This window comes from Mustela nivalis, assembly GCF_964662115.1.
Source record: "Mustela nivalis genome assembly, chromosome: 3".
NCBI lineage: Eukaryota > Metazoa > Chordata > Mammalia > Carnivora > Mustelidae > Mustela > Mustela nivalis.
Window position 1 is genome coordinate 180,007,338 of NC_139022.1, and position 26,788 is coordinate 180,034,125.

General features: G+C 64.0%; 1 protein-coding gene and 2 long non-coding RNA genes across 10 annotated transcripts in view; 2 read left to right on the forward strand and 1 right to left on the reverse strand.

Annotated features, from left to right (window-relative positions):
- Nucleotides 1–92: 92 nt before the first annotated feature.
- LOC309862236 lies at nt 93–1,997 on the forward strand. The gene is made up of 2 exons (XR_014310369.1): nt 93–969; nt 1,241–1,997. It is a non-coding gene; the product is annotated as an uncharacterized lncRNA (long non-coding RNA).
- A 9,377-nt stretch (nt 1,998–11,374) lies between these two features.
- On the reverse strand, nt 11,375–18,486 carry LOC309861580. 5 transcript variants are annotated; one of them, XR_014310034.1, is made up of 6 exons: nt 17,706–17,776; nt 16,978–17,417; nt 16,642–16,858; nt 15,934–16,066; nt 14,093–14,328; nt 11,375–13,160 (listed from the first exon to the last, which is right to left on the reverse strand). It is a non-coding gene; the product is annotated as an uncharacterized lncRNA (long non-coding RNA). The 5 variants fall into 5 exon arrangements; XR_014310030.1 differs by lacking the exons at nt 15,934–16,066; nt 17,706–17,776 and adding an exon at nt 18,021–18,486; XR_014310031.1 differs by lacking the exons at nt 15,934–16,066; nt 17,706–17,776 and adding an exon at nt 17,779–17,876.
- The window catches only part of SLC9A3 (solute carrier family 9 member A3), a gene marked incomplete at its 3' end in the record, with an annotated part of 44,859 nt that continues 32,857 nt past the window's right edge, over nt 14,787–26,788 (forward strand). For 2 of the 4 annotated variants that reach the window (XM_082724594.1, XM_082724596.1), the window contains exon 1: nt 14,794–15,300. In XM_082724594.1, the coding sequence (XP_082580720.1) occupies nt 15,084–15,300 (217 nt within the window). In that variant the 5' untranslated portion in view covers nt 14,794–15,083. Of the gene's footprint in view, nt 15,301–26,788 lie in introns of all 4 variants that reach the window. The other 2 variants (XM_082724593.1, XM_082724595.1) reach the window with 2 other exon arrangements.

The following is a 26,788-nucleotide window of genomic DNA, read 5'->3' on the forward strand; positions in this document are numbered from 1 at the left end:
AGGAGGAGATGCTCTCAGGACGCCTCGGCCCGCTGCTCACCACCCTGTCTGGTTGCCGCTGTTGTCAGGGTCATTGGTATCGCTTTGGGTGACCATGCAATGGCTTCAGAACCCTCGGGGGTAGGGGGAGGAGGGACGAGAGGAGGGACTCAGAGGGAGGACCCAGTGTCCAGCCGTGGGCTGGGGGGGAGATGGACCTTTGGTGCAGCCAACAAAACAGCCCAGAGAGGGACTCCCACATTGCTCCTGCTGCTTTCAGAAGGGAGGCCCAAGAAGTGTCTGGAACGGGGGACAGGGGCTCAGACGGGCAGGGAAGGGGAGTCTCAGGGTTTTAGCCGCCCTGGCCGGTCCAGCCCCGGGGCCCGAGTCTGGCATGGCCCGCGGCTGCCTTTGCATAAAGGCTATGAGAGGTGGTCCAAGGCACCCTCTGCCCGAAACAGCCGCATAAACATTAATTAGCAGAGGTTAATATATAATTCTGAACCGCATGGGGATCTCACCAGCGCCAGAGCTATTGTTTGATAAGGGTTTAATGAGAAGAAGGGAAACACCGATAAGAGCGGGCTCTCATTGTGAGCGGCATCAAGGTCAGGGTGGGAGGAGTCGGCGGGCGCAGGGAGCCCCCCAGGGCTGCTCGGCCCTGGGGCTCCACGCATGGTGGCGCCCAGCTTTGTCCCCGGCTCTGGGGCCCTGTCTCGGCACAGGGCATTATTGACTGTTTCAGGGGTGATTTTATTCTTCCTATTTTGTATTTACATCCCCTGTCAAGGGCTGCAGCCTTGACAATGGGCCTGTCTGCATAGGTTCCCCCCCCACCCCCCAGCCCCAGGAGCCCAGACCTTCCCATCTCTGTGGATCTCCCTCTTCGCTGACAGACAGCCATCCCCGGAGGCAAGGTCAGGGAGCGAGTGGGTGAGCACAGAAGATTCCTTTCCTGCCAACAGGTCAACATGGCATCCGGCGTTTGAGGTGAGAATAGGCTGTGCCGCAGATGGGGCTCACCTCCCGGCCTGTCCCAGGTTCGGGGGATGTGGCACACCACCCATTTATGGGCCTGGCTGTCCGCGGGGAGCAGGGGAGCTGACTCAGTGCTGACACCTGCTCTTCCCCAGAATAATCCTCCAGGGCGGGGTAGGGCATGGCGGGTGGGGCCCCAGCCTTCCAAGTAAGTGGAGAGGAACAATTCAGGGGCCCCTCTCCCCAGCCCCACCCTCCACCTCTGGTCGCTCCATCCACACAGGGACTCTGTGCCAAAGCCAGGAGTGCTCTCCTGGGTCAAGGCCACGGCTCTCCCCTCACCCTTCCGGGAGGCGGGCAGAGCTCCCCTGAGCCTCTGGGCCCAGCCGCCCTCAGACGAGCTGATACAGGAAGGAACAGTGGAAGGTGACCCGTGAGCACGCGTGTCTGTCGCCGCAGGTGAACCCCAGCCTAGGGCCCTGCTCCAAGACCAGCAGAGCTCCTCGTGCGCAGTTTCGGGGCACATAGATGTACCGGCTTTGTTTCCGACATCCGGTCGCAGTCGCGAGGACAGCTCTCCAGGAAGATGTGTTTCGTGAGCTGGGTCCTCACCTGCCTGCCTTTGTCTCCTGGGCGGTGGCAGGTGGACAGTGCCAACTCTGGAGACACGTTTGGGGCCCAGCACAGGGGCGGTGTGGGGGCGATGGGAACTGGGCATGAGGAAAACCCCAGAGCAAGGCCCCAGGAGAAGACCTGCGAGCGTGTGCAGTTTCTAGCCAAGCAGGGCTGTCACACGCCTCAGATCGCACCCTGAGTGTCATGGTGTCAAGAAAGCAGCTCTGGGGGCGCCGGGGTGGCTCAGTGGGTTAAGCCTGTGCCTTGGGCTCAGATCATGGTCCCAAGGTCCTGGGATCGAGCCCTGCATTGGGCTCTCTGCTCAGCAGGGAACCTGCTCCCCCCCCCCACCTCTCTGCCTGCCTCTCTGCCTACCTACGATGTCTGTCAAATAAATAAACAAAATCTTAAAAAAAAAAAAAAAAGCAGCTCTGGATGTTGTCAGACATTTCATAATCAGTGGCCAGCCCCCTGCTGCAAGTCAGGAAGCCCTCTAGCCCGAGGAGCCCACCCCTGCCTGTGCACCTGTAGGCGGGGGGCGGGGGTAGCTGGGAGCGCTCTGTGCTGTGGGGGTCCTGGGCATCCGGGGGTAACTCGGTCCATAGACAGGGAGATGGGGAAGGCTGAACGTTGTCCTGGCTCTCACTCTCTGTCTTTGGAAACCTGCTGTGTGATGGGAAGTAAGTTCCTGGGTTTGGGCCTCCCCACTGCTGCTGCCCAAGCCAGCCCACTTAGGCCTTTGCTTCTCCCAGCAGATGCCCCTGGAGCTGCAGTGCTGTCCGGCTGGGGCCTGCAGGCACGGTGTGCCAGGAAGAGGTGGCAGTTGGGGTTGGGGGCGTGCTGTCCACTCACAGAACACGTACTAGCAAGGGCCGTCTGGGCACACTGGCCAGCCGGTGTGCTGCATTCTGGCTAAGCTCTGCTACCACCTCACACCTGGGCAGGGGCTTCGCCAGGACCGTCACAAGCGGCCTTCTGTCTGGACAGACAGCCGCCCGCTCCTGCGTTCACCACGTCTGACACCGGACAGTCACGGAGCCAGAAGGCTGAGTGCTGTCATCACTCTGTCTGACGGATGAGGCCCAGAGAGGTTCAGTAAGTCCTCAAAGGCCACACAGCTGGTCTGTGGCAGGGCAGGACTCCCCCAGGCCCTCTCTCCACATAAGCTGCCCCAGAGGGAGAACGTCCGAGTGCAGGGCCATGGCAGGGCAGGGCCCTGCTTCTGCAAGTGTGTGATTTGTAGGGAATCGTGGAAGCCTTCAGCTTCCTTGCTTTAAAATGGGATTAGGAGGTGTAGCCGGTGGAGGCCAGGCCAAGCTGCGCCTGGGTTCCCATGGGTATCGGGTGAAGGGGGGCGTGGCAGGGTGGGCAGCAGCCAGACCTATTGTTATTTTTCTGTGTATTTAATACCCGATCTCCAAATAGGGAAGTGGGAGCAGAACAATGGGCATATTCACTCCGGGACGGAGCCGGCCAAGGGCTCGGTCCGCAGCCTGACGGCCCCCCACGCCGCCACCAGATGCTGAGCCCATTTCTCTGTCGGCCGTGGGGTCCCGCACGCCCCAGAGCACAGCGTGGTGTTTCTTGGCGGGTCTGTGTGAATGCCGCAGGCGGTTAAGTAAGGGCCACCTTGGTCCCAAACAGAAAAATCGGCAGATGCTCAAGAACCCCGGGTGACGGTTCGCGCCGCAGAGCTGGGCCGGCTGCTGGCAGAGCACCGCACGTTGGAGATGGCGCCGGAGTCCGGAATGACCAAAACCCAGTCCCTGGGCGACTAGATGCCAGGGAGGTGACAAGGGAGCCTCCTCTCTTCTCATTTCTTGGAGCTCAGGGGGTCTGCGGGCGGGCCTCTGCCCGGCCGAGGCTGTGGGGCCCAGGGGCCCAGCTCTTATGCAGGGCTGGTCCGCGCACATATCCAAAGGAAACAGCCTTGTTTTCACAAGCACACACACAGCAAGTGCAGGAGAGATTGAGTTTTGAAAATATTGTTCCTGAAATCCACACTCACGGCTGGTGTGTGCCGGCGGCTTGGGTTTGGGACAGCAGCGCCCACCCTGGGGTGTGGCTGAAGCCGGTCAGGGAAGCACACGCAAACCGCGAGGAAAAACCCGACTTTATGTGTTCCTCCCACCTCAGATGTCCGGGGCCAGCTGCAGGGGCCTTCTTGCGGGTGCCGGCCTACCTGGGGTGCTGCTGGGGGCAGGGGCGCGGCTCCTGCGCCCCTCACTCCCTCCACACCCTCTCCTGGGCCAGCACTCAGCTGCTGCCGGGTCCCCGGTTCTTCCTCAGGATCCCATTCCGTAAACCCGGCAACTATTTCTGGAAAGAAGTCCCAGGCTATACCCGACAATGGCTGTGTCTCCTTTACGGTACACGTGACCCCGGCCCAGCCAGGGTGGCCCAGGACAGCCCGTGGTCATAGGTGCCCTTGCTGCACACCCCCAGCTGGGTGCTCGAGGCCGGGCTCTGGGTTCTGCCCCACGAGGTCTCGGGAGGGAGGGGTGCCCCAGGGGCAGATCCAGGATGGAGCAGGTCATCTCTGGCAGGGGAGGCCACAAGGGACACAGCTGGACTCCGAAGAGGCCCTTGGGCTCCAGTCTGAGCCTCCGGAACCTGTGGGGATGAGGAACCCCCAAATCCAATACCCCAAATGGTCCTCAGGGTAAGGGACTCGGCATGCCTCCCCCTCACCTCCTCAAGCTGGGCATTGGCACGTGAGAGTCCCAACCCAGCTGGTGCAGGCTCCTAGCACCCGGGGACACCGAGGTTCCCCATGTACAGGGCAGGGCAAGAGAGAGCAGTGAGGGCCAGCAGTCACCTGCTCTTTGTGCCTCTGTTTCCCCCTGCGAAAAGGTAAGTGCACCCCTGGTTTCACCTTCATTTTACTGAAGTTGAGAAACTGAGAAACTGAGGCAGAGAAAGCCCCCGTGCCCAGCTGCACTCCATGAGCCCCCAGGAAAGCCTGTGTCGCAGCCAGCCGGTGAAGCGAGCGTCCAGCGAGCCTCGGGGCCGGGGCCGGGGCGGCTGTGTTCCAGAGCCGTGCCGATGGCCCTGCAGAGGGTGGGGACTCAATTCACGGCCTCTGGGGACAAGTTGGGGACAAGCCCGGGGCTGCTGCCCTGTGGGTGTGGGGCCAGCAAGGCCTGCGCACCTCTCATCCCGGGGGAGGCGTCTGTGGGTGACCCTGGTAAGGACCCCGCGACAGACTGTGTGCTGAAGCCGTCTGTGAGGTGTCCCAAGGGGACAGGCAGGGCGAAGCGTCGGTGCCCGCAGAGCCTGGCGGGGGCCCCAGCTATGGCCGTCTCCGCACCCTTGCCGCCCGGAGGCCCTGGTTGGGGACAGTCCTATGGGACACGCACCCAGACTGCTATCCCAGCTCCGTGTCCTCTGGAACCCAACGCGCATCCTGAGAGGGGAGGGTCCCCATCAGGGCCGAGGCTGGGAGTCTGGGGGCCTGGAAAGGACCATGTGGGCCACTGCTCTCCCTCTGGCTCTGTCCTGACCGCTGACCCTTCCCCAAGGAGGCCAGAGGGCCAGTGCATGCTCCCTGACCGCTCCCTTCAGTCAAATGCCTGGGTCTTTAGGGACCAGACAGCCTCTCTCGGGTCCCCTCCTTCCAGCAGGCTGGGCTTCTCCACGGGGCTTATTTCTGTTCTGGGGTGTTTCTCGCAAGGGCCTAACAAGCAGGTAGGCTCTGGCAAGTCTGGACCAACACGGGATGGCCCCCTGGGTGGGGGTGCCTCCCATGTCAGGGGGACTGGGTGACAGGGCCCAGGCCCCAAAGGGAGTTCGCCCAACTATCCCCAGGACAGGGAGAGACGCTTATCCCTGCAGTGTCCAGACCTTCCCTCCCAGGGCCGGCTCAGGCCTGCCCAGGGCCAGGAGGCTCAAAAGGCTCCCAGGGCCCAGGAGGTCCCAGTGAGTAGCAGGGTGGGGGAGACAGTCTAGGTGGTACCGAGGTACTCCCAGGACTGAGGGCCCCTCCTATCTGGGCACTAGTGAGTCCCCCAGGCAGGGTCAGCCCCCTCCTGGGGGCCGGGTTGAGCCCTGTCCCAGAGACAGGGCAGTGGGCATAGGCTTACACCCTTGCCGCTGAGCCCAGGGAGCTGAGCAGGACAGCGAGTCCCTTTTCCCTGGCAGCCCCAGCAGACGCTGGCGGGGTGGGAGCAAGCTCCTCCTCCTCTGCCCTCCTGAGGGAGGCAAGCCAGCTTCTCCGGGGGCAGGAGGGGGCCCATGCGTGTGCTGGGACCTTGACGCCGTGCCCCAGGACACAGAGTCCCCCCAGAAGCGGTTCCGTGCCAGCCAGGTCTTGCATGAGCAGCACTCCCATCTGAAAGGCTAATTTGTGTAAATGCTCTCGTAGGAATGCGCCTTCCCCACTACACATTCCTCTCTGTGAAAACTTTCCACTGTCAGGTGAATGCTGCTGGCTTGGACGAAGGCTCCTGGTCGTTCTCTGGGGGAGCCCTGCGCCCACACTTCTGCTCTCGGCCCGGCGCTCTGCGGCCTGGCAAAGCAGCCGTCGGGGGCGGGGGCAGCTGGGGGCTCACAGTCAGCGCTTCTGAGCTTAGATGCTGGTCAGCAAGCCTCGGTACCCACTCGAGTCCCCGTGGGGCCCTGACTCGGGCTTACTGCGAGCCCCCCACGGACAGGGCCCCACGGCAAGAGGCACAGAACACTGGTGCCATGCTTCCCACGTGAGGGTCCCACTGGGGCTAGTGACAGGCCTCCGGGGGCAGCAGCGACACACTAGCCATCCTACGCACGTACTTGCTGAGGACAGCTCTCTGCGCTGTGCTCCTGAAGGGCCAGACCCGCGTCTGCCGTCCCTGTCCTGGGACATTCATTAGGGAGGCATAACATGTGGAAACGAGACATGAGTGGGGTCAGGGGACGCACTGCCGCCCCAGCTTGCGCCGTAGGCAGAGGCAGCCCGGGCTCCAGTCCCCTGCCCGGGGCCCGCCTCCCCGCAGGTGCCCAGCCCTCCCGGCCCAGCACAGGAGGGGCAGGCTCATGCCCCCCCGCCGCAAGGACAAGTCTCCAGGCTCCCCGGGTCTCCCCGGCACCCTCTGGGGTGTTTGAACCCAGGGCTCGCTCTGAGACCTCCAGTTCTTTCCAAATCTGGACCTTGCCAACCAGACTTGTAGCCACTGCTTACACCGAAGGGTGCAAGTCAAAGGACAAGCGCCTGAGAATGGCCCGTTTTCCGCGTGCGCTCGTAGGAGTCCTGCCGATAGCCCCAGCAACAGAACTGCCATTCTTTGCAGAAATCTCCCTGGATTCCTTTTAGAAGAAACGCTATCAGGAGTGAGCATGTTAACAAGACTCTGTCCAGCCCCGTGAATGGGGCTCGTCCGAGAGCACCCAAAGCCCTGGGCTCGGCCGCAAGCGGCAGCCTCTGCAGGAACACAATGTGCATTGTGCTTCCCCCGGGCGGCCAGCACGGGGCTCGGGGCCTGCGAGCCTCCTAAACCCTCAGCACACACCGTATCGGCCCTCAGACAAAGCCCAGCGGCCCCACGCAGCCCTGTCCGGCTATTGTCTCCAGCCTCTCGGGCTGTGTGTTTGCTCTGGGCCTGGCCTGATGCTATCGATCGCCAGGTGAGGTGGGGCTCTGGGCTGGGCAGGGAGGGCAGGGGCCGTCGGACCCCCGGGGACCTGGCCCAGCTCCAGCAGCCTCGGGGGAGCCCGTGGACTCCTCCCGCTGACACGTTGGCCGTGCACTGTCCTGTTGGGCAGGCCTGGGGGGTGGGGAGCAGGTTGGCCTACCTGCCCCTGGGTAGCCCGTCTCAGGGACAGGGACCCACAGTGGTGCATAGCACGGGGTGCAGACGGGTCCAGCTACGTAGGGGAAAGTGAGGCTTGTCTGCAAAATCAGACCTCGCCCGAGGCAGGCGGGGGTCTGGCCAGGGGAGGTCCGGAGCGTGCGCATCCCGCATCCGCCTTCCGAGCAGAGACGGCTGGTCCCGTGTGGCAAGCAGAGCGTGGCAGCATCTGAGCTGGGGTGGGGGGCACACGCGCCAGGCTGAGCCGCTCCCTCCTTCTTTGGCAATGTCCCCAGAGCCCGGGTGCAGAGGTCTCAGAGGGCAGCCCCCTTGGTGACAGGGCCCAGGTCCTGCTTCCCACGGCGAAGGGCGAGGATTCACAGGCGCAAACGGCCCCGAGAATAAGATCTGCGGTCTCTGGCCGCTCTGAGCACAGCCCTGCCTCAGAGCCCGGGTTCCCTCCACAGCCCTGGGTGCGTTTTCCATGCGCTAGCGGAGGGCCTCAGGTACGGAGAGGTGGCGGCTCGCTCAGCCGGCCGCCGGCTCCGGGTCCGCTCCCAGCTGCTCTCCCCGGGCGGGCTCCCCGGTCGTCAGCAGCTCCGCACCCCGGGCTCCAGCTGGAGGGATGGCTGCACTGCCTTAGGGTGGCGTCTCCCTCCCAGAGGAGGAAGGGGAGCCATGAGCAAGTGTCCCAGAAGACGGCAGACCCAAAGGCTCTGAGTCCTGCGGGGACAGAACTCTGGGGGGCTACAGGGCCTCGGGGGGAGCCCAAGGAGTAGAGCAGCGTGATCACCCGAGTGGGAGAAGCTCCAGGGAGCGTCGGCTGAGCTCTGGACGAACAATGATGTGGGGCGAAGCAGCGCCAGGAGGTGGGCAGGCCCAGGGCGCGGGAAGGAGCGCGAGAGACACAGGGTGACGGCGCTTCTTCGTCTGCGTCTGCAGGCACACGCTCGTCTCGGACCCTTGCAGACGGGGTCCCCTCCACACGTGCAGACTGAGCAGGTGGAGGGCAAGCCCCCTTGGTCCCGGGAAGTCGTGAAGTGCACACGAAGTGACGACCGGAACACAAACCGGCACCTTACCCAGAAGGAAGGACCGACTGAGGGTTAGAAGGGGAGAGGCGCACCTCGTCCGTTGAACCACAGGAAAACCGGGGCGGCCGTGCGACTGTGAGAGCGGACGCTGGGCAAGAGTCTTCGAGCAGAGGGGCCTTCTGCACGATAACGAGCCCGTCACGCTGAAGACAGACCAACCCTGTTTAAGTCACAGAGAGCAAAAGCTGGCAAGCCGAGAATGACCAAGCCACCAGCTGAGATGACAACGTTGCCGCGTCCCTTTACTGCTGAAATGAGCACAGACGTAGCAGATCTGAGAACACGACGAACCAGTTTGACCGAATGGACAAACGTGGACCCCAGTTCTGACAAGCCAGAACACACCTTCTCACCCAGAGCACGTCGGGTACTTTCCACAAAAGCCCAGATGCTACGTCACGAAGCAGGTTTTAACAGATCTAGGAGGACTGACGTCATCCGTGTGGAATTTCAAGATCTTGGCGACAAGGGACAGGAGCGACCCCCAAGTGTCTGGAAACGAAGCAGCTCCTGAGTGACTCACGTCAAAGAAGAAATCAGGGAGTCTTTTGACGTGAAGAAGGAAAACCAGCAGAGGCACCGCTGTGGTTGTAGAAGGGACTTTACGGCTTCTTAAAAAAGAAACACTGAAAATCAATGACCAGAGCCTCCAGTTCAAGAAGCCAGAAAAAGAACATCAAAATACAAACAAGGAAGGAAAGAAAGAATAAAGAAATGTGTGAATCGGAGACAGAAAGTCAACAAAACCAAAGTCGGGTTTTGTGAAAAGACGAAGGGAACTGGACCCAGAAACACGGATCCGTGAGAGAACAGGCGAGCCCACGTGAGAACAGAAAGAGACGGCCGCCTGGGCGGCTCCGTGAGGCGTCTGCCTTCGGCCGGGGCCTGGGATCGAGTCCCGCCTCAGGCTCCTGGGCCAGCGGGGAGCCTGCTTCTCCCTCTCCCCCCGCTCGGGCTCTCTCTCACTACCTGGGTCACTATCTCGCTCTCAAATAAAAAAATAATAAAATCTTAAAAAAGAGAGAGAGAGAAACATCACAGCACAGTCCTACAGACACGAGAAGGACACAATGAGCTTTACGTTGATAAACATGAAATTTTAGGTGAAATGGGCCAATCCCTTGAAAATAAAATTTACCAAAACGGATACAAAAAGAAACAGAAAGTTGGAATGGTCATGTACCTACTAGAAAAGTTAAATTCATAGTTTAGTATTTCCAGTGTTCACTGGAGAATTCTTCTGTGCCTTGCCTATCTTTTATTAGATTTTTTCCCTGCGTATTCTGTGTTTCTGATGCTACGTAAACAGTGTGTCTAAATGCACTGTCGCTTCCGGATGAGTCTGTGGCTGTGCGGGGAAGTAGAACTGATCGCAGAAGGCTGGTTTTGAAGCCAGCGGCCTTGCTCACCCAACTCTCCCTAGTTCCAATCATCTGTCCGCAGGTCCCCGCGCAGGCCACAATCCCACATGCCCAGAAGGGCGGCTCTGCTGCCCCTCCCCCGTGCATGCCCCTGTCCTTACCCGGGTCCCTGTTGACGTCTATGGACGCCGCGGAGCAGCTGCGGGACACACACTTCCTTCCAGTCCGCGCGCGCCGACTTGCCGGCGTTGCCTCCAGCGGATTCTCGATCTCACCGCCTCTGCGGGCACATCGCCGAGGGTGCTGCCGTCTGGTCACCGAGGGCCGCAGGCGTGGCTTTTCCAGTATTTACTCCACCTTTCTCCCCGAATATCCCAGCTTGCTGGGCCCCTGTTACCCTCCCTATGTAGTTCTGGGTTCAACTGTGAAGCCTCGTGTTTGGGGTGTTCCCGAACAGGGTGGGTTTCTCGGTGCAGCTGGAGGCCCTCGGGAGCAGGGCTCTGGGAGGTCCAAGCCTGTGACCCATCGGATGGTTTTTTGTAGGAGCTCAGGGTCAGTGGTCTGCCTTGGACCTCCCCTCCAGATGGCATGGGGCTCCAGGACTGTTTGTGGGGACACACTAAGTCACAGCTGACGGGCGGTGTGAGGATATCGGGGAGTGTGGTCCACGGTAGGGCTCCCTCTTCCAGAAAGAAGCAGAAGCCTGAGACCCTGCAGAGGAAGAGGCAGAGCCTGGAGATGGGGCTCCCACGAAGGGGTCACCTGTGTTCAAGACCACCAGGATGTGCCTGGGTCTGTGTGAGGTCAGTGGACAGAGGGCTGGGTGGCAGACCAGGGAATGGTCAGGTTGGTTGGGGGAAGGGATCCTGCAGGAGCACAGTAGTCCCAGGAACCACGGTCACGGAAGACCCCTGGTGTCCCTAAGAGCCAGGGAGGACAGGCCTAGACCTCCGACCCGGCCAAGCAGAGTGGTGTGGGGCAGGTTGTGGAGCAGGGGTGCTGGGCTCGGGGTGGGGGGGGGGTCCCTGGCAGGGTGTTAGCATCCCAGGGGAGACAGGAATCTGGGACGCCAGTGGGGGCTGGGGTGCTGGGTGGCACTGTGTGCTATCAGTGCGCCCAGCCAGCAGGGTCCCCAGACGCTGCTTACCTGCAGGCTGGGTGCTAGTTTCCACAGGCTCTAGGCTCACCCAGGGCCACAAAGGCACCAGCAGGCCAACCACAGAAGAGTGGTGGCTCTGATTTGTAAGAAATGCAACTTCAATCCAGCCATCACTTAAGAAAGGGTAAATCCGCCATTGTGATGGCTGTGAACGGCTCCCAGAGGGGCTCTGTCTGTGCAAACAGCACCAGGCACGCAGTACGTGCTCAGCAAACACGGGGAGAAGGACCCGTGCAGAATTACTGGCTTGGAGAGAAATAGCACGGGTCTCCTTCCCTCTTCACAAAGAGCTGGTGTGATTCCTTGAGTATAAAGGTAAGTTCGTGGGGGTGACGGCGTGTGGGCAGATTTTTTTTTAAGATTTATTTATTTGACAGACAGAGATCACAAGTAGGCAGAGAGGCAGGCAGAGAGAGAGGGAAGGCAGGTTTCCTGATGAGCAGAGAGCCCGATGCGGGGCTTGACCCTAGAACCCTGGGCTCATGACCTGAGCTGAAGGCAGAGGCTTTAACCCACTGAGCTGCCCAGGCACCCCGGCGTGTGGGCAGATTTAAAGTTACAGTAAATACTTAGCAGACTTCCTGGGCTGTCACCTAAAGCCCAAACAGGTTCAGAACTTTTGTCTGTTTGTGCACGAGATGTTTTCCTAAACCACAGGAGTGGAATTCATAACCAGAAGTCACTGTGACAGATGAGAGGTGACATTTCTCTGATTTCTCTGAAGTTCAGTTGCTCACAGAAGCTTAGGAGAGAGCAGGGGGTTGGGACTGGTTACTTGCATTATTTTATCTGTTTTCGGTATGTCCCATGGTCACGGCCCCTTTCTGGGTGCTAGGCACTGAATTGTGTCCCCACACCCCCCCATTCATAAGTCAGTCTTAACCCCGGCTGGGACAGTATCTAGGCAGGGTCTCTTGGAGGGGATTAAGGTTTGTGAGGTCGTAAGGGTGAGGCCTGATCGAATGGGGCAGCCCTATAAGAAGTGGCTGAGAGAGCTCTCCCTCCCTCTTCCCACGTCCCTGCTCAGAGGACAGACCCCCGAGGACACAGTGGCCCCCCACAAGCCTCCTGAACTGGGCTCCGTCAGAACCCTGCTCCTCGACTTCCAGCCCCAACGGTGAGGAGACAGGCTTCTGCGCTGTAAGCCCCCACCGGTGGCACCGGCTCTGGCGGCCCAGGCAGACTGAGACGCTGTTCCTACTGGAAAACCTGCAGGTGACCCAGGCCCCGGGGAGGGGCGGAGAGGGGAGAGGCAGGCAGCATGTGACGGCAGGGCTGGTGAAGGCATTATCAGACCGTCCTACACCGCGGGGTCCTGAGGACAGGTCCCCAGACGCCCGCCACCATGCCCGCTCCCAGGCCCCCAGGTACACACGGCCGCGCGGGGCGTGAGTGGCGCCCAGCACACCCCTGAGGGGTGTCGGGCAGAGTTCTGCCGGATGTGGCTGTGGATGTGGACGGCCCGGGGCGGGGCTGCGGCAGCCCCGTCCGAAGCCAGGACTCAGTCAGGGAGACGTGGGGCTGCCCACCCAGCCTGCGGCCCCTGCCCACGTGGGGGCGCTTCGGAGACGGGGGTCATCCAGGGGTGGGTGTTGGGGGCGCGGTGTCCCACACCCCTGAGCCGACTTCCGCGGGTTAGCGCAGCCCCAGCAGAGGCACCGTCGGGCCCCAAGCGTCTCAGGAGCCCAGGTGCGCTCATCCGCCACACGCCCACAAACCCTGCCAGGTAGCCCCACGAGCTGGCACCATTTCAGAGCCTCGCTCCTGACTCCGCAGCGGGCATCCCTGTCCCTGGTCCCCGGGACCTTCCTGCGGCCTCTGCCGCGCACCGCCTGGGGCCGATCGCCAGGCCCAGCCTCCGGACCCAACTCCTGCGCCCGCGCGGCGATGCTCAGCTCCCCCACCCCTTGAACACTCCCTGGGCCTCAGAAGCAGCCCCTCCAGGGAGAAAGGGCACGAGCTCTCGGGACAAGCTCTTGGGAAAGATCCAAGACGGTGGAGTGACCGGAGGGTCTTTGGGCATCACGGCACACGCCGCTCCCGTGGGAACTGGACCTTCCTGTGCAACGCAAGGCCACCGTCGTCCAAGAGGACGTTCTTCCTAAAGGCGTCACTCAGCAACAGTGAGGGAAGAACAGAGACGTGTGTCTGGGCTGGGGGAGTCTCGTCCCGCTGACAGCACGTCCGGGGCAGGAGGCTGAGAACACTGCTGGGAGAGAAACGGAGACACAGCTGACTGGGAAGCCAGTGCCCAGCCCTTCATGGGCCACACAAGGCCACCCTGGCAGGCAGTCCCAGCCCCTACGGTCGGACGCTGTGTTCGGCTCACGCCAGCCCTCCTCCCTCGACCAGGGATCCTGGGACCCCGCAGAGCCCCTTCCATCTGGACAGTCCACCAAGGACACCCAGGGAGGACTGACGCCCTCTAGAGCACCCTCCCGAAAGGCCGGGACATTCAGTGCCAGCCACCCAGCCAGCTCACCCTGCTGGGCAGGATCTCAACGGACTCCCTACTCCATTACCGAGGAGCACCCCCACCAGCAGCAAACGGGGGACAGAACGCAAGCAATGAAGCCGTCCGGCTCAGCTCCTGGCACCCTGACATGCTTTCTGATTCCTGGAGACGCCTCCGTCTGTCCAGCCGCCCACTTGCCCCCCCACCTGCCCGCCTGGCCTCTGTCCATCCACCCGACCAACTTTCCCTGAGTGTCCCTGCGTGCCAGGTGCCATTTCAGGAAGGGGGACGCAGCCATGAGCCCCTCACTCATGGAACAGACGTTCCACGGACTGCACAATCATGGAACCGAGGGGGGGCCGGTCAGAAGATATGGAGGGGAAGAGCCGGGAGGGAGGGAGGGGGGTTCCGCGTCACACCTGCGAGCCGAGACATCCGCTGTGGGACAAAGACCTTGGAAAGGACAGGGGTGCAGCGGCACAGGTCCCCAGGAGGGCAGCTCGGAGGTCGGAGAGGGACCTGCATCCTGGGGGGACTGGACCTTCCCGAGAGCCGAGCTGGGCAGGGCAAGTGGAGAGGACGAAGGTGAAGGCGAGAGGGCTTTGCGGCGGCCCCACGCTCGCTGGACCTGCTGAGCGGGAGAGGGAGCTGCCTGGGCTGGGGAAGGGACCAACGGGGGCACTTGCCTCCTGACGTCTGCGGTGTCCGGGTGAGCCATCGTGGGGTACCGTGCGGGCAGGAAGGGTTATGGTGGACATCCTGCTCGGGCTTCACGGGCGGCCGAGCCCTGGGGTGGAAGGAGCAACCTACTCCCGCGCTCACAGCGGGCTCCAAGGGCAGGGTGTCCTGTCCCTTGCGGGAGGAACAGGGGCCACGATGCATGGGGAAGGGAAGAACGCCTTGGATCCGCACGGCCCCTGGTCTGGAGGGAAAGAACCTGCTTTCGGACAAGCTGTTTCCTCCTGTTAGGAATGCAGGTGTGTGTTGGAGACGCGGCTGCAGCTCTCGGGCTGGCCCCTCCTGGACGTCCCCTCGGGCCCCAGCAGGGTCGGCCAGCCCCATCCAGTGTCTACGGATAAGCCTCGGCTTGGGGCAAGCTGTCCCAGGCAACTCGGGAGCTGAGCGAAGGCCACTGAGGGGCGCCCGAGGCCCCGGGAGCCCACCCTCCGCCAGCCAAGCCGGCGGGGCCCCGGGGCCCCGGGCGCTGCCGTCCGCTCCTAGCGAGGCGGTTGCGCATCCTCGCTTCGCCGCGCGGCTTCGCAGACCTCCGGGCCTGCGCCCTCCAGCCCCGGCCTCCAGCACCCGGCGGGCCGGTGGGGGAGGACGGCACGGATCGCGGACGCCGGGAGGCGAGGTCTGGGCGACCGGCGGCCGGGGGTGGGCGTGTGCAGGCCGGGCGGGCGTGCCGAGGGCGTGCGGCGGAGTCCGCGCTCGGGTGCGCGCAGCGGGGGCGGGAAGGCCACGCCCCGGGGCGGGAGGGGGCAGCCGGATTAAAGGCCACCCGGCGGGCGGGGACCGGGACAGCAGCCCGCACCCGGAGCGCGCCCGGACGCGCGCCGCCCGACGCCAGCGCCCACGGCCCCGCACGTCCGACCGCTCGGGCGCAGCGCGTCCCGCCGAGCGCAGCAGGACCCACACGCCATGCGCGTCCCAACAGGCTGCTGAGCGCGGGCGGCGATGTCGGGGCGCGGGGCTGCGGGCCCCGGTCGGGGGCTGCTGCTGGCGCTGCTGCCGGCGCTCTGCGCGCTGCCGCGGGTGCGGGGCGTCGAGGAGGGGCCTGGCAGCGCGCACGGACACAGCCAGGGTTTCCAGGTGGTCACCTTCGAGTGGCTCCATGTCCAGGACCCGTACATCATCGCGCTGTGGATCCTCGTGGCCAGCTTGGCCAAGATCGGTAAGACGCCCGGGGCTCGGTGGGTCTCGAGGTCGTCGCCCCGCCGCGACTTCCCCTGCGGCTGGCCCCCGCCCGGTTCGCGGAGACTGCGGACCCGCCTGCCTCCCGGGACGGAGCGCGACGCCGGCGTTCGCCGGGGTCGGGGTCTCCGCCGGGTCTGCCGTCTTCCCCGCCCCGCGGCCAGCCCCCCCCCCCCCCCCCCGGGAGCCAGGCCTTCGGGTCAGGCAGGGCGAGGCGCGGACTGCGAGCCTGGCCGGGCCCGGAGCCGCTGTGGCGGTTGCCGAGGGTGACACGGTCCCCGCCGGCGGGGCGCAGCCTCCGGAGCCCCGCGCGGCCAGGCTCCTGGGTTTCGTGTGGGGCTCCCTTCTGCCGCTTCCAGGCCTGCAGACCTCGGAGCTGCTCCTGCCCTGGGGCATCCCCAGGCCCCTGTGCTGTCTGCTGCTTGTGGGGCTGTTTGATGTGGGGAGAAAGGGCGGCAAGCCGTCCAGGGCTGCCGTTGGAGTTGGCTCCCAGGGCAGAAAGAAAGCCTTTGGACTCAAGATTAAACCCAGTAAAACACCATGTATAGGAGCGATTTTTTCCGTTGACAGAGTTTCTCTTTTAAAAATCCTGGTCTGTGGGATTTTTCTTCACCTGCTCCAGTGAGCCAGCAAGTAGGAACCACAGGTGACTCCGGGGCAAGGTGATGGGAAGGTCAGCCTTCTTGAGAGCTTAGGAGGACCGAAGCTGTGACATGTTGGCCCACCAGGGAGGGTCTTCCTGGAGGCTGTGAAACGGTGATAGCCTGTGGGACTTACTAGGTGGAGCTGGGGGGGGGGGAGGGGTGTGAGCCCCCCCCCCCCAGGGAAGGGCAGGAGGCAGGGAGTCGGGAACCGGGAGGCAGGAACACCTCGTGTTCAGCAGGACAGGAGGGTCAGGCTCTGGGGGGGAACCTACAGAGGTGTGGGGGCCTGGGGTTTCGGGTACCTGGTTAGCTTGTGTCCCGTTCAGCACCGCCTGCTCTGTGCCCTGCTCTGTGGCCTCCGTCCCTGGAGGTCGCTCTCATTTCTGCGTTCTGATTCCTGAGTGCACTCACCACCCCCTCCCCTTCCTCTCTCCCACCCCGGCTGCCTGGTCTCCGCACTCTGTCCTCACTGGGCTTTCTGGGATCTTGATAAGAGTAAAACTCCAGCACCCACGTGAGGTTTCACGCTGTGTCTCTTCCGAACACATCTGCCGTGGGAGGTGACTGACACTGGCCACTTTCTGCTGGTCACCTACGGGACAGGTCCAGCCCCACTATGGGGCTCTGCGAGCTCTGTCCACACACTCACACTGGAGCGACCTGTTTTTGGAACCGACCCGTTTCTGGGGCGGGGGGCGGGGCTTCGGTCCTCCTCCGCCTTCTGTCTCCTGTGAAACCACCTGGAGGAGGACGTTTGCAGGGTGGACGCCCAGGTCTCTGGGGGTCCGCACCTGGGACGTGGAGTGCCCTGGCTTGTAATGCAGACGTGGGCTTTCTTTGCGAGCTGGGGCTTCTCCTAGTCCTGCCCCAGCACCCAGACATGGAGACTGGCACCTGAAATTCCAGTGACAGTCACAAGCACTCCCCCCAGCCAGGAGGCCCTGAGGGGAGAGTCTGCGGGAAGGCGGGTGCACTGGCCCGAGTTCTTGCCTGTCCCTGAGTTTGTTGCTCACCCAGAGGAGCCACGTCCTTGCAAGTCTCTGGTGCCTGGACCTGTCCTGAGGGCCCCTTCTGCAGGGTGGGGTGGCCGTGTGCTCCAGTCAGCTCTGTGTCCTGCTTGGGGCAAGCCCAGAACCATGTTCTCACCCGGACACATTGAAGAAGGCTTGCGGCATGAACACCTTGTCCTCGTCCCCTGCCCCTGTCTGGGATTGCTGACCCCCCTTGAAGGGACAAGAGTCAAGTCTTGGTGGAGACTCTGGGGGGTTCTCAGGACAACATGAAGAAGACCCCGAGGGCCGAGCCCCAGAGCTGACCCAGCTCCCGCCGCAGAGCCCCCCTGCCCTGGGCTGAGCTCTGCCCTCACTGTCCTGTATGTGGAGGTTCTTGCTGTGGCGGCATTGTGGTCTCACGTGGGGACAGGCAGCACCTCAGAGAGACTCAGTCTCCCCATCTGAAAAAGTAAGCCAGGACTCACCCCAGGCCCAGCCACTCCCAGCCTCCCCCTCAGGCTCGCCCCCTGCCTGCCATTCCCTGGAACCCAGAATCCGCCATGCCCGCCCTGCACAGGTCCTCCTGGTGGCTCTGTGCGCGGGCCTCAGGCCACACGCCTCTGCCCTGTCCTTCGCAGCTCCCAACCCCCTTTTGGTCTGGCCCCTTCCCCACTGCCCCTCGGCTGACCCGAGGGGACGCACTGCCATCTCTCAGCCTTCTGGAGCCCCAAAACCACACCAGACCTTACCCGACCAGCCAGACCCCTGACTCTTGCTCAGCCCCACAGACCAAGAGCTCCAACAACTAAGCACTCCCCTCACCTCAGCGGCTGCCCGCAGTCCTGCCCAGATCTTGGAGGCTGGAGCTCCGCCCTATCCCCACCCCCAGGACCCTCTGTTCCCCAAAGTGACCAGAGGAGATCTAACCTGGTCAGCGGTTACCCCTGGGGCTTCCCCACTGCCTGGGCTCCTCCCCTTCCCTACCCCACGGACCTGGTTCCCAGCCCCCTCCCTGTGCAGCCAAGCCTAGCTCCTTCTCCTGAGCCCCTAGAGCACTGCCCCACCTTCTCCTGCATCTGGGGGAGCCTGGAGGCCCCAGGGCCCTGCGGTCCACGCAGGCATGACGGGAGGGCGTGGACCCTGGCACGCCCCCTCTGGACCCCACTGTCCAGGGTTCGTGCTCCTGAAGCTCTTCGGTCCCTTTTAGGCTATTTTGTTCTCAAGGTGCAGGAGCAGAGCGACAGTGGGTTTCTGTCCATTTCCGAGCACTTGCCAAATGTCGAGCAGTGGCGTCAAGGGTTCCTTTTAGGCCACATCCCGGCTCGAGCTGCGGACGTCAGGTTTCTTCCAGCCACGTGTAGCCTGCTGGGGACCCTGGGACAAAGCCCTGAGTCCCACTGATGTGATGAGGCAGCTTCTTACCGCAAGCAGTCAGGGCAGAGAAAGGCCAGAGGGCAGGGCCATGGCCACCAGCTAGTTGGCCCAGGAGTCTGGGCACACGGCTGCTAGCTGTACCTTTGCACAGGCGAGAAAGAGGTGTGGCTGCTGAACCCGTGGGCCCCCAGCCCCTAAGACCCTGTGGGGCTCAGCAAAGGACGAATCGTGAGCATCTGGGCCTCCAGAGGCCTGCTGCCTGCTACTGAATGTTTAGGAAATTCCGAAGGCCAGGGAGCCCTCCTTCTGGGCCAGAGAGGTGGGGGGCTTCTGCAGTGGGATAGCACCTGCCCCTGAGGGGGGTGCACTTCCTTCCTCTGGACCCTGGGGGCCCCTGAGCCCGCAGCTGCCCACCCCGGGGCCCCTAGGGGCCTTGGGCCAGGCTGGGCTATCTCCCCTTCATCGTGTTGTCTCTCCTTGGACCTTCCTCGGCGACCAAGGGCTGGGCCAGCAGCAGGCTCAGCAGCCCACACTGGCCGTGCTGAGGTCGTGAGGCTGTGGAGCACCGGGTGGAGGCCTCCCTGGGGCTGGGCCTGGGGCTGGGGCAGCTTCTGGAGACGGAGCTCAGCAGCGGCAGGGCTACCCGGATGGTGCTTCTGGGGGAAGAGGGAGATTGGAGGCCCAAGGAGGCCAAACCAGGCCTTTGGTCTCTCCCCAGGGGTCACCAAGGGGAGGGGCTTGAACAGACGTGGGCTCTTGGACTGTTGTCTTGGTGGCAGGGCAGAGAAGGGTCAGGAGGGGCCGTTCTAGGTGGACGGCTTCCCCGGCACTATGCAGGGGCTTTCGGGGCACAGGTGTCCAGCCGGCACCCCAGTGGGTCCAGGGTGGGAGGTGGACACTGGGTCGGATCTGGAGGAGACTTCTGAGAAGGGAGGGTGAGGGGTCGAGGTCCTGCCAGGGAGGAAGCCTGAGCCATAGGGACACGCCTGAACAGGACGGCGGCAGCTGTGAAGGCCAGGGTGCAGGGCCGCGTCGGGGTGGGCGGGCCGGTAAGACCCCGGTCTAGGGACGTGCCTCGGAAGTGGAGCTCATGGCGCTGCCGGGCTGGAGGCAAGGGCACCCCCGACCTGGGCCCGCTGGCCGGCGGCAGCTTCATTCTCTGAGCCTCAGAGTCTGTGCTGCGTCCACCATGGTCTCTCTTGGGAAAGGCGGCAGCCCAGGCTCCCCCCCAGCCACTCAAACCGGGAGGAAACACCGCGGGAGGGCCCGGTGGCTGCTGGGCCGGTCTGGCTTCGAAGGCCAGAAGCTCGGAGGTGGTGGCCGGTGGTCTCTCCTGGCCCCTCCCGCGGTGCCCTTGGGGCTTTGCAGGCCCCGTCATCCGTGGTCTTGGGGGAAGAGTGCCTGGTGGCAGGAGCAGGTGTGTGGTACCTGTGGTACCTGTGGCCCACGCTGTGCCTCCAAGGGAAGGGCCTCCCCCTGTCACTCTCCGGACGGCAGGCAGACCTGGGAGCCTGCCTGTGCCATGCCGGCTGCTGGCTTCTCAGTCCAGGCCCTCGAGCCTCCCGGCCCTGGGATCCTGGGTCTTATTGCTTCCCAAACCCTCCCCATCACTGTGATTTTGCCGGTGACGGAGGTGCGTGGACCGGTGGCCTGGGACACACCTGAGCACCCCACCCACACCCTCCGTGTTCCCCAGGGCTCCCTCACTTAATCTGTGTTTTTCTCTGAGGTTCAGCCGTGGGGACTGGGCATCTGCCCTGGGGCGTTCCCAGGCTGTGGGGGAAGCCGTGGGGTGGTATTTACCTCCTGGGGTTCAAACCAGAAGCTTCTGGGTTTGACTTCGTGGGCTCTGGTCCTAGGACCAGGCGCTCAGCCTCACCCCGTCTGCTCTTTCCTGGGCGAGTCCGCCACGCTCCCCTGTGTTCTTGGCCTGAATCTCCCTCCCTCCCCTCGAAAGAAGGCAGCAGGGCGTCTGGAAGAAGATGACCTAGAAGGACAGTGTGAGCAGCAGGGGTCCCCAGTGGGCCCCATCCTCCTAGGGGTGGATGAGTCAGTGGGTCCTCGTGGACCCCAGTCCTGGCAGGACAGATGCAATCAGTGGGCCTGGAGTTAGGACCCAACATCCAGAACCTAGAACCAAGGCTCCTTCCCAGAGCCTCTACCTTGCTGAACGTGTACGGGAAAGCCTGTGGGGGATGAACCACAGGCCGCGCCACGCTCCGTAGGCATTTGGAGCTAAGCTATCACACTGAAATGTCCCCAGGAAAGAGGGGCTAAGGCTGGGAGTACCGATCCCTCCGGGCTAGCCTGCTCGGGGAAGGGACTCCCGGAAGGCTTTGCCTGGGCCAACTTCCTGTAAGCCAAGAGAGGCCCTGGCGATACTCCCAAGGCTCCAAGCCACCGCTCAGGGTCTGGACCCAGGTCAGCCTCTGGGGGCTACACACGGAGCTCTGGGACCGCGGTTGCCTGAGGCCCGTCTCTGTGCCTTCCAAGCCTGGCCTGCGCTCAGCCCCACATTTTGTCTCCTGGTAGACGTGTCAGGACACCCCCCACCGCCGCCAGTTCTTGCCCCTCAAGGAACGGGCTGCGGGTTCCTCTGTGTCCCTGTGGGTTGGAGGGAAATGTCCCTGCCACACCCCCCAGGCCCCAGCCGGGGTCTAAGCTAGGGGTGCCTGCAGTTAGGGTTCCTGTCCACGCGTTTCCCTGGCGTCTGGAGTCCGTCCGGCAGCGGGTTTTCCCCAGAGCTGTCCACGGGAGGGAGGCACTCGCAAGCGAGCGACGGGACTGACCAGGGTCTCGCCATCACCCCCCAGCCTCGGCATGTACCCCTTTTCCCTGTGGGAGGGCTCCTTGGCTCCTGGCTGGGGGCCACTCTCAGGTGCTGGGTCTGAGCTCCCGGTCTTGGGTCCTTGTGCCCCAGCTTCCTGCGCCCCAGAGCCCCTGCCGGACCCTACTTACTGCTCACCCCTTTCCCAATCTCTCCTCCACGCCTTTGTCTTGTGTCTCCTCTCTCTGCTCAGGCCAGCAGAGCAGGGGTGCTGCGTGAGCCCAGGAGCTGCAGCAGCCCCTCCCCACCCCAGCCCTGCCTGCAGAGCCTGTTGGGACCAGGAGATGCTGAGCTCCACGGGCCTCTGGGCTGGAGCAGGAGACCAGAAGTAAAGGGGGAGGTGGCAGAGGGGCTTGTGGGGGCAGCAGAGTCCAAGGACAGTCAGGACCGGGGAGCAGGACAGCCTCCCACTGCACTGGCACGGCCCCTCCCTGTGTGGCTCCCCTAGACTCCACCCGTCAGGTAAACCCCCCGCCCCCTGCTCCCGGGGACCTGAGGTCAGCCCCGTGAAGGCAGGGCCGTGTCTGGTTCGTGCCGTGCCCACCCTGCCCGGCCCCCGGCCTGCCCTGTGCCAAGCGGCATGGACAGCTGTGTTGGAGGTGAGTGTGGCCCTGCAGGACTGCTTCTCCTAAGCTTCACCCACACCTCCAAAGCTCTGGGTCTGGGAAGACGCTCGTCACCTGCGTTCTTCCTCCAAGCTGCCGCAGAGCCTCCTGGGAGCGCCGCACCCAGATAGCACACGCGGCGGGGGGCGGCCCGTGGCCAAGCAAGGCCAGCGCCCGCCCAGAGCACCCAGGGTACGTCGTCGGGGCTAAGGGTGCACCCCACATGGTGCTCCCCGGGCGGGCTGTGTCCCCAGGAGAAGCTGCGCTCACCCCCGACAGCCCCGGCCTCAAGCACGCCCCACCTCTGGCTGAAACCTGCGGCCGATTCATTCCCCCCGAGTCGTGCCTCCTGGAACAGCACACCACAAATCCACCAGGTCACAGCACGCCAGCTCTGGGGACTCAGGCACCTCTCCGCGTGGCTGCCAGCTCCCATGCTCCTGTGCTGAGCCTGGAACTTGGGTCCCAGGAAGGTCAGTGCCATCAGCGTGGGGACCATGGGGCGTGGCTGGTCTGCTGTACTGATTAATGCAGTCTCCCGTGCCTGGCTGGTAGCAGCTGCCTCTCTGGCTGCTGGGAAGTGCTCCCCAGTTCTGTGCCCACTTCACAATCGTCACCGCCAGGGCTGCTCTGGGCCATAGGACGCAGGTGCTAAGGGGCAAATGGGGTGACATGGGATGCAGGTGCCACAGGACAAGCACAGGTGCCACAGGACAAATGCAGATGCTGTGGGACACAGGTGCCACAGGACACATACGGATGCCATAGGGCAAGTGCCGGTGCCACGGGACGCAGGTGCCACAGACGTGTGCAGGTTCCTGGGGGGGGGCGGACGGGGAGGTCACACCACAGGATCCGTGGCGCTCTGTGCTACAGGACAACAAATGAGGGACGGAGGATAGTGCAGAGAGGAATGAGCCTGGTGGGTAAGGGCAAAGCATTTCAGGAGTGGAACAGCCAGTGGGGAGTCTCTGAGGTGGGCAGGTATGGGTTTGTCTTAGGAGCAGCCTGGGGGGTGTCGGCCAGTGGGGGTGGGGGAGGTGCGGTCACAGGGGCGACCCGTCACGTGCATCACAGGGAAGAGGGGCCACGGAGGCTTCTGGACGCAGGTGTGCATGGCTGCCCTGAGAGGGACCAGATTCCAGGGAGGATGAGGGCGACTCGGACCTGTCCCCCCACGAGCTGAGCATTGTAATGGGGGCATTGTAATGCCGGCACAGTCCCTCTCATTGTGTAAGGTTCTTCCCTTAAACCCGTTTGGAACAAACGAGTCAGACACCGTCTGTGTGTGCTCTAGGGCTCCAGGAGCTGATTGGAGGTTAAGATCACCTCAGGGATGAAAGGCCTTCCCCTCCGAGTGTCCGTGAGACGAGACAGCTGTGCACTAGAAGGTCTCGCCGGGCTGCTGTGGTCGGGCTCTCGTGGCCCTGGCATCCCAGGGGGCACGCGACCGCCAGGCAGGTGAGGGGCAAAGAGGCAGAGTGCGCTCGGCCACTTGCCGGGCCTACCCTGCCTGCCACGCGCCACCCACTGGGCTGAGGACGGCTGTCTGTGCTGGGCACGCTCCAGGTCCGCCAAGAGGCCCAGGGCGGGTCAGGGGTCTGGCTGCGGCCTCGGCCTCACCCTGGCCTCTCCGTGGAGCTGGTTGTGTCTCAAGTCCACATCTACAACCCAAGTGTTCATTCATCAGTTCTAGAAGGAACTGAGAGCCCCACGGTTTGCTGGACACGGGGGTCAGAGTCCAGGCCGAGGAGTCAGACCAGCCTGGGTGTAGGCTCCCCGTCTGGGGCACAGTTGAGATGAGCCACATGGGAAGGGAGGGGGCCAGCCCGAGCAGGAGGGGTTGGGGGAGGTGGTCCAGGCAGGGGCTCCAGCCCAGGGGGCCTCCATCGGGGCTTGGGCCACCGGTCTGCGATGGGGGGTGGCCAGGGCTGACGGTGGGGGCTGGGGGCCTGCTGGCAGCTGTGCACTTTCGGGGTGGGGGGTTGAACCAAGTCCTCTCACCCAGTAGGTCCCTCTGTTTGGGCACCGGGGTGGGATCCTGGCTCTGGGAGGCACCCTGGGAGGTCGCCGCCTGGACCGCCCGCCTGGGGGCAGGGACAGCCCCGTGCTCAGGAGGAAGGGTGCAGGGCAGCGTGAGGAGGGCTGGTCCCGTTCCTCCCTTTCCTGGGTCAATCAGGAAGCCTCCGTGAACTCACCACCTGCCGAGCGATCATGCTAAAGTCCACGCTGCCCCTGAGGTCTCGGCAGGGACGTCTTCTGCTCAGGCAGAACGGGGACTTGGAAACGCCTGGTGCCGACAGCCTGTGGAACAACACGGGGGGGACACCGCCGGCTCCCGGGGCTTCTGTCCCTTCTGTCCCTTCTGGGACTTAACAAGCCTGGCTGCTGGGGAGCAGGGCACCTGGGTCCCCCTCAGAAGGCAGCCCCCACACGCTGGGGCCTCGGCGCAGGTCACCTCCAGCCTGCTGGCTTGATGTGGGCCGGAACAGGGCCGCCCGCCGGAGGGGGCCCCACGGGAGCACCGTGCCCCTTGCCCGCGAGCGGTGGCGTGTGAGCGCCGCCCTGGCTCCTCTGAGCTGTGAGGCTGTGCCGCCTGTGGCTGAAGGTCTGAAATCTCTTCCCCACGCAGCTGCCGGCTACAAGGCCTGCAGCTTCCTGGGGTCCCGAGGTACCCCCAGGAGCCTCTGCAGCACCAGCAGCCCCTGTGGAGGCTCAGGGAGGGCGGGACCGGCAGGCGCTCTGGGGACATGGGGTGAACGAGTTATCATCACCCCCACACACGGGCCCAGGGGAGGGACTCTACGCTCACCGTCAAACCCTGCACACAGACCCTCGGGGGAGGCTCCCTGCCCAAACCCTGCAGGAGCCGCCGGGCTCCCAAGGGGGCAGGCCTCGGAGGAGCCTGGAGCTGCGGGACGGAGCAGAAGTGGTGTCCTGGGGTCGCAGAGACCCTTCCAGCTCCAGAAGCCAGCAGGAGCCCCAGGCAGGCCCCCAGAGCAGGCCTGGCAATAGGGGGGCCCACAGTGGGGCCCGGCAGCCGCAGCCCCCCTCCACAGGGAGGCGACTCAGTGGCCAGATTCCCCAGAAGGCACCTGGCGTCTGTGACGGTGCCGGCAGTGTGCGGGGGTGGGGGACCGCCACCCTGCTCCATGTCCCGTGGCCACAGACCATCCTTCTGCTCCTTCAGCCGAGGATGAGGATGGAGACCGGCCCCCTGTGTCCCTGGGAGTGGGGAGTGGGTGAGCCCTTGGCCTCAGCCGTTCTCGGGCAGCTGAGGGGCCAGGGGAGACCAGCGCGGCTCAGTGCAGCTCAGCCCCCGTGGGCGGGCACAACACCCCTGACTCAGAGCTTCCGGGGGTGAGGCTGGGGCTGGGAGCCACGCACGAGGCCGCCGGGGTGGGAGGCTGAAGGGAAGCGACGCGGAACAGCCGTGGCCTGGCCGGGCTTCTGGAGGTCGGCCGCATCTCACATGCACGAGCCATTCCAGGGCCTCCTGCCCCGGGGCACCTGTCTGCTCTGGTGCCGCCTCCGAGGGACCCGAAGCGACCTTGCGACGGGCCGGCCCCCGTCCCCTCAGCAGGCACGTGGCCTGCGACCTCAGCTCTGTGGGAGGGACGAGGGTGGACGTAAGCAGATGCACGGATGCATGCGGGTTGCTTTAAAGGTGCCGGGGGACGTCCCGTGGACATGGTGCTCACCCTGCGTGGTGCCCGGTCGCAACAGAGGGTCAGGTAACAACAGCCGGGTGAAAACCGCCAAGACCAGACAGCCTGACAGCTGCTCCGGGTCCGTGGGTCGAAGGCTGAGGGTGGAGAGCGAGGACCCCCCACGTGGCTCTGGGGGCCCCTGTCCCTCCGTGGCCAGAGACAGTGGCCCTCGGCACACACGGCGGATCCCTGCAGCCCCGCGCCTTGGTGGAGCGATCTTGTGGCCTTGTCCTGGTGGGGCTGGCTTTTACCCACTGGGTCTTCAGCTGAAGGGGCGTCCTGTGGACTCGGCCAGGCCCGGGGGGACCAGCCTGTGGCTGGCTGGCTGTTGGCCCCGCACGGCTGTGCCGCAAACCTTGGCCCCTGGTGTCCCTTTCCTTCCTGCCCCAGGGCTGCTGTGTTCTGGCCGCCTCCGGCACAGTGTTGCTGGGGTTCGGGTGGGGGTCGTCCAACCATCATTTAAGAAATATGGTCAGCGAGCAGAGCGGAGCTCGGCGGGCGCTCGGGGGCGCAGGTGTGGCCCAGGCACTGTGACCCTCTGCTGGCCTGCGGTGGGTCTGAGCTCAGCCCTTCCCCAAGCACCTCCCCCACCCAGAGCTTACCTTGCTGGGGATCAACGGGAGAAGGAAGACCGTTTCAAGTTTCTGAGAAGGCCCCCGGTGTGGAGAATAAGCCTCTGTTGTCAAAACCCTTCCCTCGTTAACTCAACGATGACATGTATGTTCTGATGGCTTGAGGCCCACCGCCTGCTCGCGGAGGGGCCCGCAGCGCGTCAGCAGAGGCAGGACGCCCAGGGACGGGACAGGTTCTTCCGCCGACCAGAGTCACTGCTCGGAGCCTCGAGCACAGGTCAGGGTGGGGAGTGCTGATCCCAGGCCCAGTGCCCTGGGACCCTCTTCCCACCCCCCACGCCGGCCCGGGCACCCTCCAGGGGCACAGGGGGTGGAGACCAAGGGGCTATGTCTCTGCACTTGCCTCTCCCCTGAGGCCCCTACCTTGCCCTCAGGGGCAGCTGACCCCACGGAACCTCCCGCTGGCTTTCTGCTTAGAATCCTGGTTTTCTGAGGCCCTGAAGGCTCATTGCAGTGTCAGTGAGCCGAGTGTGTCTGGGACTCTCCCCGCAGAGCTGATGGCCTTCCTGAGCCGGGCGCTGGCTCGCTAGTGAGCCCACCCTGCGCCTTCCAACCCTCCCGGCCTGGGGCCGACCCGGAGCCAAGCACGGCGACTGGCATGGCCGCGTCTGCTCAGGAGAGGGCAGGGGGGAAGCCGGCTGACCCCGGGCAGCTGTCAGCTGAGGGAGAGGCACCCGAGAGCCG